At 31.1% G+C, this 9,097-nt stretch overlaps 1 protein-coding gene across 1 annotated transcript; it reads left to right on the top strand.

Annotated features, from left to right (window-relative positions):
• Positions 1 to 2,714: 2,714 nt before the first annotated feature.
• LOC133205922 (vacuolar protein sorting-associated protein 29) lies at positions 2,715 to 5,819 on the top strand. Its single transcript, XM_061341816.1, has 4 exons — positions 2,715 to 2,797; positions 3,033 to 3,224; positions 3,341 to 3,576; positions 4,919 to 5,819. The coding sequence occupies exons 1-4, from the start codon at positions 2,795 to 2,797 to the stop codon at positions 5,034 to 5,036; spliced, it is 549 nt and encodes a 182-aa protein (XP_061197800.1). The 5' UTR covers positions 2,715 to 2,794; the 3' UTR covers positions 5,037 to 5,819.
• The last annotated feature ends 3,278 nt before the right edge of the window (positions 5,820 to 9,097 follow it).

Genomic DNA, 9,097 nt, shown 5'->3' with positions numbered 1-9,097 from the left:
TATATATATATATATATATATATATATATATATATATATATATATATATATATATAATTAGCAAACGTACAAAGATTTGTAACATGTATATTTGTACTAGAGTATTAATAATTTAATATTATTACTCTTTTGCATTTATTTGGTTCTTTTTAACATTATATAATTCACTATTTCTTATTTTAAAAATATTGATTAGAAAATTACCCAACTTGATAAGCAATATATCATTCTCATTAGACATAATCCACAAAAATTTTTCTTTATTTGTTAAATAATAAAATTTTTTATTATTTTTAGCAATATTCTCAAAAAATTCATGTCTATCATGTTTATATAATGGACATTCAATCAGTGAGTGAATCTCATCTTCCACACAATTCATGTCGCACATTCTACAAATCCTTTCATTTCTTGCAAGGGTGGTTTGCTGTCCTTTTGTGTAAACTTACATTTTTTTCATATCTTCCACTTTCAATTCTGAGATTATGTGCACTTATTCTAAATTTACATATAATTTTTCTTTGTTCAAAATTTTTTAAAAATAAATACTTTTCAATTTCAAAACTTCTTTTTACAAAGAAATATGTTGTAAGTTTACCCGACAGACAGCCCTCTTCTCTTTTTATAAACCAGTATTGAAGGAAATCCTTTCTAATAATTTTTTTCAGTTGTTTCTTTAAAGTTATTAGTTTCATTGATTTACATTTTGACCAAAGTATGCCCATTTTCTTACATAGATATGTTACATTTGAAAACCAACTATTTATATTACAACTGTCCAAGATCATACTTTCTTTGTAAGCATTGTATAACAAAGAATTCTCGGGCATGTTCTCAAGTCTATGCCAGTAAGAGATAATTGCTATAATAATAGAATAAAAAATTGGTTGTCTACCCAGCTCTGATAGAACTGCAATATTGGTACTTTTTTTCCCTGATCCAATGATAAATTTACAAAATTTCATATGAAGATTTTCAATCTCCCAATCTTTAAATGTTTCATATAGGCATTTATCTTTTCTTTGCATTGATGTTGACAATACACCCCATATTTCTGACCCATAGGTAGCTATAGGTTTGATCATATGATCAAATAGATGAAGTAAAGTTTTAATGGGTGGATCTGTTGATTTTATATCTTTGTATATTTTAAACGATGACTTTAAAGCTTTGTTATACAGATGAGACCTTGCCTCTTTGAAAGAACCAGAATTTGAGAGTATTATACCTAAGTATTTATGTGTTTTAACACATTCTATATTAATACCATTAATTGAAAACTTTTCTTTTATTAAATGCCCACTTCTGTTGAAAATAATGATTTTTGTCTTGTTAACATTGATTTCCAAACACCATTCTTTACAATATTTGTATAGCATATCAAGTTTTTGTTGCAGAGATAGCTGGTTGTCAGATAATAATACTAAATCATCTGCATATAATAAAGCTCCTATTTGCTTGTTGAAAAGTGAGACTGAGTTAACAATGTCTTTATTAAGTAAATTTGAAAGATCATTTATGAATATTTTAAATATATTTGGGCTTAAGACATCGCCTTGTCTTACTCCTAGTTCGGGTGAGAAAGGCTGGGTCAATTTATTATCAATTTTAATGGAGATATAACTATATTTGTACATACTGCATATTATTTTGTAGAATAGTCCATTAATATTCAATTGAAGGAGTTTAAGTTTTATGCCTTCATGTATTATTGTATCAAATGCTTTGTGGAAGTCTACAAAGCAAGCATATAGACGTTTACTACCTTTGTTGGTATATTTAAGGAATAACTGTCAAATTTTTTGGTTTCATGATGTGATCAATCGATTGGCTTGCGTGATAATTTGCATAAACGCCGAAGGCGTTTATGCATAAAATTATCACGCAAGCCAATCGATTGATCATCGTCATGAAATCAAAAAATCTGACAGTTATTCCTTATATTTACATGCTCTTGATTCTGCAAATTCACGAGCTACAAGTCCCGCTTCTGTCTCTATTTGTCCCGCCCCGCACGTGATTTTTTTTCACCACGCCTATCGATGAACCAGTAGATTTATGTAGAATTAAAGTATTTTTACTATTTGAAATTTTATCTCGGACAAAGACATTGGAAATGTAAATATTTGTCAATCAAACACTTCATTACAAATAAATGATCAGAAGTTCTAGCTTTTTTTGAAAATCCTATCTGGCTTTCATGTATTATGTTATTTTCAGATAAAAAGTTATCCAATCTATTGTTACGTATTATATTGAAAAGTTTTCCAATACTGTTAGTAATGGTTATGCCTCTATAATTTCTGGGTAATTGAGGATTTTCTGATTTAAAAATAGGTGTTATATAACCTTCTACCCATTTTTTGGGGTAAATTCCAGAGGTAAAAACTTTGTTAAACAATTTCAGAATACAAGGGTTCATATAAATTTGTGCTACTCTCAACATTTCGTTGGTAACATTACCAGTCTAAAAGAATGCAACATTCGTAACTACTCGGCCATTTTCCGAGAGAGAATTATCGTTCATGGAAATGGCCGAGTAGTTACGATTGAAGAATGCAATACATCTCAATATTTTTATTTCCATGCATGATTTTTTAAAAATCTTTTTCATTGTTTATTAATATCATCTTATAGATTGATAAAAATTAAGTTTTGAGACTTTTGCATTTTTCCCCCATTTTGACAGAAAATTTTATGAAATGACTGGACTATTCCGGCATTTAGCCTTTACCCGAACTAAACATTTGTCTGACTTTGACGAAGTGAAAGCTTCTTCGATCTTCCAGTAAAGATGGTAATATTTTTTGCATAATGTGTAAATTGTATCTCTTCCGTATTTAAAAATAATTCCGTAGTATTAAATTGTACAAAAAAAACTTCATTAACAGGTACATTATATTTATTCGCAAGATTTTCGGTGTTGTTGTCGAAGATGAAAAATGCAAAAGGGGTGTCACAAGACACGAAGTTGAACCTTTGGATTTTAATAACAAGTCTTATTTTGAATATGTTACGAATGATTCTTTTAGCTGGTCTTAGTACTTGGTGATCTTCACATTCCTCATCGCTGTAACAGCCTCCCAGCAAAGTTTAAGAAGTTACTTGTACCCGGAAAAATTCAGCATATATTATGCACTGGAAACCTATGTACAAAAGAGACTTTTGATTACTTGAAAACCCTTGCAAGTGATGTTCATGTTGTCAGAGGAGATTTTGATGAGGTATTTTGCTTCAATCGTATACTGATTGAGAATTTAGAATATGAAATTTTACAGAAGAAATCATGATCACTCAAAGGTTAGTGCCGTTAATAACGATTATTTCACAACTCTTTTAGAATCTGAACTATCCTGAGCAGAAAGTAGTTACAGTAGGACAGTTTAGGATAGGACTATGTCATGGACATCAGATGGTCCCTTGGGGTGATACCGAGAGTCTTGCATTGGTTCAACGGCAGTTGGATGTGGATATCCTTATTTCGGGACACACACATAAATTTGAAGCTTTTGAGCATGAAAACAAATTTTACATCAATCCTGGATCAGCAACAGGAGCTTATAATCCTCTAGACAGGTATCTTTGACATAGAATTTGTAGTTTGATTATTTTTTTTTTTCAGGATGAAATTTAATACTTATATAAAATTAACATTGATGAACTACAAATTGTAATCTTTCTGCTCAAAGTATATTTTATTTAAATGTGGTGTGCATTAACATGCAAATGCCCTACGGTGATCTTACTGTCCATCTGTCAACACTCTAATGTGATGTTATTTGTTTTGAGTTTGTTATATACATAGTTCATATTAAGGACATACGCAACGTACCTTACCTACTGATAATTTTTCAAGATTTTCTTAATTTAAGATTATAGTGTCATCAGATGTTCGTAGACAAAAAGTCAGCATGCATTACCAGGGGTATTGAAAAGATATCAACTGATGAAAATTCTTGTTTAATTCAAAGAAAAATACAAAAAAATTACTAAGCATATATTCTAGATGTTTTGTTTATCCAAACTTGTTTTAGAAGAAGTGTACAACAGCAAATATAGACATTAAAATGTAGCACACAATTCCTTTAAGTATTGGAACTCTTCAACTCCAGGGAAAAAGACAATAAAGTTCAAACTACGTTGCGTATGTCCTTAATATGGTAAGCAAGGCCGTAACTAGACTCAAATTTTTAGTGAGGCAAGGGATCTGGGGCCACCCAAGTCCAAAGCGGGTCCAGGATAGAGTCCTGATGGGGGTTCTCAAGAAAAGGGGGTTCCAAAACCTGGGTTTTAGTAAATTAAAGAACATTCTTTGAAAGTTTTCACATTTTGAATTATTTTTATATGCGTTCTAAAGGATAATGAAATGCCTGGTGAGATGATCAATTTTCAGAAATTGAAACAAAAATTGAACAGTTGTTGTAAGCATTAATTTAGTACAAAGAAACACATAAGTACAATGTAATTAAAGTTCAAAATAAAACTTTTTTCACTTTTCAGAAAACTAAAAAATTTTAGTGAAGCATTTGCCTCACTTGCCTCAATGGTAGTTACGGCCTTGGTAAGAGGAAGATAATCTATATATTATTTTGAATTACTTGGTCTAGAAAGAGAGTGACCATTTTGCACTCATGTGGTGCAATAATTTGGTTATTTCAGACAGCCTTAATATTTAATATATTTACTACACAGTTTGATAGATGGCCACACATATGTCAATTACATGTAATTATATTGTGTACATGTATTTCTCAGGTAGAAAAGGGGTTACTCAGGTGAGTATTGTGGCCTATGGGCCTCTTGTTGATGGTAATAAAGTTAGAAATCATAATGTTGTTTTTGTGATGTAGTGGTAGATGTTACCTTGATTAGTAATATTTCCAGTATAATACATACATGTTTTCACATTCTTTTTCAGTAATGTCACCTCATCCTTTGTAATTCTGGATATCCAGCAGTCAACAGTTGTTGCCTATGTTTACAAGCTAGTTCAAGATGATGTCAAAGTTGAGAGAATAGAATACAAAAAGAACTGACATTTTCCACCTCATCATGTAGTCCTGTGACTGTGACGTTATGTTGTTTATAGTGCAATAAGACTATTGAGTGTTAGGTGTCCTGAGTTGCTCAGGTAGACTGTTGCTATGTTTTCTTGTCTGTGTGCATAAACATATGAATATTTACATCTCAGAAATGTCTGAAACAATATATGTATTGACAATTAATATAATATTTTATATAATCAAATATTCTTCTGCATGTTAATGATGAGCAATTATCCCTATATTCATTTGTTATATTCATGATCCCTTGGGTGTAGGCCTGAAGGTGGAACTATAAGTTTGTAACAAACTAAAAAAATACTGTATACATGAGTATTTTCACCCCCTTTTTTCACCCAACTCACAGATGGGTGAATTTAAAACAGGGTGAATTCAAAGAGCACAGTATAAATGAACTGTTACTGGGGGAATTTAAAAGGGGGCAAAATTGTTTGAAAGTGAGAAAGAGCAAAAATAACATGAGTTGAAAATAACTCTGTATACAGTAACTCTTTGAAAGTATTTTTTTCTTCTTAACAATTGAAATGTTTGCATGAGTAGAAGAAGCTATGATTACTCTATAAATAACCCCTTTGAATCCAGGCCTATAAATGGTGAAAAGTTGGTCTTAAAATAAAAATTGTATTATGTCTTTAAGAATCATCTCAATTTCAGTCATATCAGAGTCAAACTGTGTGCATTAACAAAGTTTTAGGCCGCTACTAAAATTGTGCCTACTTGTTGGGCTAAATTGATAATAAATTACATGAAAATGCATATTATCTTGAAATCTTTACAACTTGACATCCACCATTGTAAATCTGTAATAAAGAAACCTCTAGAAAAGAGCCCAGGTTCCAGAGTGGGGCTGTGTTGATCTTATATTGTCTTTGAATTTGTTTGTTATTATTATATACCTGTACAGCTGTTTTACATGATTATAATGAACAATGAGCTTTGAAATATTTTTTTTCATGCCCCATTAATCATGGATAGATGTCCCAGTCTAAGATAATTTAGTCTTATTTGAAAATATTTTAAATGTTAAGATATCTTTATCTGTACCCAGGACTCTTAAAAAACAAAAAGTTTTTACTAATACAATTTTGTAGATTTGGAAGTCAATATTAAATTCTCAAATCATGTAAAAGGTCTTAATAGAATTATGTTTAAATTGAGAAGAAATACACCTCAAATAAATTTAGCTTTTGGAAGAGCAAAATTGTACTGATGTGAAAGAAACTGACAAAGGATACTAGCTCCCATCAAGAGGAATTCAATATTTATGTAAACTTTCTTATCAAATAATTTTTCATTGACACACGTATCAATATGTTGTGAAGATACCAGCAAGTGAAAAGTGATAATCAACTTGTCCATTACATACCTGTTACATCGTTCTGTTATTTACAAATAATTTAATTCTAGTTGTAACACAACATTTGATAGGATGAAAGATTTCGTTTATATCGTATAACGTAAGTTGCCTACGTCACAATGAGTTACGTCAAAAACGTATTACTCGGCTTGATGTTACTTTTAAAATATGCTCAATTTGAAACCATTTTTGGAGGAAAAATTGTCTTATTGTCTACACTGAAATTAAAGTATAAGGAATGAAGCTTATCTTAACCTATGTTATACGATATAACATAACTTTTCGGTTTATAAAGCGTAAACTGCCCCAAGTTATGTTATATCGTATAACATAGGTTAAAATAAGCTTCATTCCTTAAAGGTTGTGTAACACTTTTATGGAAAAAGAGACATATTTTTCTGATGTGAATCAACAATACAGACTGACCATGGAGACAGAACTCACCAAACTGATCATCACTAACTGTAGATTTTGCAGAATTAGGGAGAATAATCTGACTGTAAATCCAACAAGGAATTATTTGATGCCAATTTTATTTATCTAAGGCAACACCAACATTTTATTGAATATTATCTAAGATTTTCGTTGTATAAGGACCATATTTTATACTTTCAATGATCGAATGGTGCAATTTTTGTAATCATGGTACATGTATCATTTTAAGGTGTTATCAAATAAAATACTCCACCATAGGAATTAATCAAGTAAAAAAAAATTGATTATTGTCCAATTATTTGCAGGAAAATGTTAAATATAATTTTACTTTGTTTAATTCACAAGTACGATGCACAAGTTGGAAAACAAATCATTACATTTTTTGGAACCCAGGATCATGAAACAGACTTAGACTTAAGTCAAATTTTTAATCGCCTGTAAAATGTTTTATTAATTATTGAATGAATGATCTCTAAATTTGCAGGTAACAACACTTTTGTGAAGCAATATTGACAAATATTTTGATTTTTGTCTGCTTGACTTACCAGGTAATCAAATTTTAGTACAACATGAACATTTTGACCTAAGCTTAAGATGTTTCATAATCCCGGGGCTAGATTCTATGGTATTTTTCTGCAGTTAGAGTGATCTGCCATTAAATCTAAATTGCAATAGATAAAAATTTACAGTATATTATTCAATTTGTTATCAATGCAAGTATTCTTAACATTTCAAAAGGCCAAGATAAATTAATTGAACATGTAATTTACATGTATTTTCTCCAATGAAGTAATTAAACAACAGTGATTTCTGTTCACTGCATGATACTGTGTTGTGTTTGAACATTTTTCCTGGGGGTAAATGCCATGTACCATATATTGAAAATTAGATATATAAGCTCAATATTTACAACTTTATTCAATATAATTTTCTCGATATCCAAAAAAAAACATTTTGCAATGGTGTAGAGAGGGTCCTTAATTAACTTAATTTCGATAAGGACTTTGAGATGGCTTAATGGTAACTTAATGTTGGTATATATATTACTTAAAGATAGCTTAAAGGTGCTTAGATGACCATTAAGCCATCATTAAGCACCTAAAAACCGTCTTTAAGCCAAGCTTAAAGGAATGTAAAAGGTGGTGATAACGAACAGTGACCAATCTCAAAACAATACAAATATGTGAAGAGGACGTAAAACATGGAACCCTGGGAATTCCAGAGGTGGGATCAGGTGCCTTGGAAGAGTAAGCATCTCCTGTTGACCGGTCACACCCATCATGAGCCCTATGTATTGATCAGGTAGATGGAACTTTCCATAGCCAAATTCAGAATTAAAAAACAAAGGCCAAAGTGTTTCATCTTGTGCGAGTTAGTAGTCTCATCTGAATTTATTTCTTTTACTTACGCATTCAAAACACAGCAGATGCCTACAAACACTTCAATGAAACATGACCCCTATTGAATTTGAGATGAAAGGATAAAAGGTCAAGGTAACAAACTTGTATATTGTTACAAATAAACTTCTGCCCTTACAAAGGGGACATAAATTCCTTGAATTATCTTTTTTTGTACTTGTCTTCTGAACCCTCACAGCATCCAAATATACCTGCACTGATATTACATTGCTTTGGGTAACAATGTTAAAACACAATAAAAGGTCACTGTGTGCATCCTTATTCCATAAAAGGTAATTGATTTGTGCATGACTCATTGCTCACTATAATTACACAGACATTCTCTTTACTAGCTATCAATAGTTCGGGTCAAAGTTCTAAAATGCAAATGTATTTTACAAGATTAATGTAATCCCCCCTGGACAGTGAACCTTATTCCTATGTATCACAAAGTTCACAATTCTGTTTGAAGGATTAACACGGATTATAATCACTAAAACAATTATTTGACTACTGGGTGTCCAGGACCAAAGCTTTTCAAAAACGAAATACATTTTAATGCTTGACCAATTTAGACCAGTCCTGAATTCTGGAACTTCAGTAATTTTAGTCCAGGGCCAACTGATCATTCTAATCATGTATGTTTACCTGTTGGGTGTCTGAGACCAAAGAGATTTCTAAAGATTGCACTGTGTGATAGCTTTAGCCCCATTCCTCAGCAGACAGGAACCACAGAATTTAATTTTTTTTCACCCTAAATATTAGATGGAAAATACTAAAAGTTGTTGAATTTGGTCAAGCCATTAATTTGGATTCCTAAGGAAAAGCTGAAAATATCCAACAGC

Source organism: Saccostrea echinata, unplaced genomic scaffold (assembly GCF_033153115.1).
Source record: "Saccostrea echinata isolate AGI-Se365-2 ecotype Australia unplaced genomic scaffold, CSIRO_AGI_Sech_v1 ptg000054l, whole genome shotgun sequence".
NCBI lineage: Eukaryota > Metazoa > Mollusca > Bivalvia > Ostreida > Ostreidae > Saccostrea > Saccostrea echinata.
The sequence above is the reverse complement of the archived record's forward strand: the minus strand, read 5'-3'. Positions and strand labels throughout refer to the sequence as shown.

Excerpts from the sequence above, each read along its gene's own strand:
- LOC133205922 (XM_061341816.1), top strand. Across the intron at positions 3,225-3,340 it reads TCAGAGGAGATTTTGATGAG|AATCTGAACTATCCTGAGCA; the intron begins GTATTTTGCTTC and ends CAACTCTTTTAG. Across the intron at positions 3,577-4,918 it reads GCTTATAATCCTCTAGACAG|TAATGTCACCTCATCCTTTG; the intron begins GTATCTTTGACA and ends ATTCTTTTTCAG.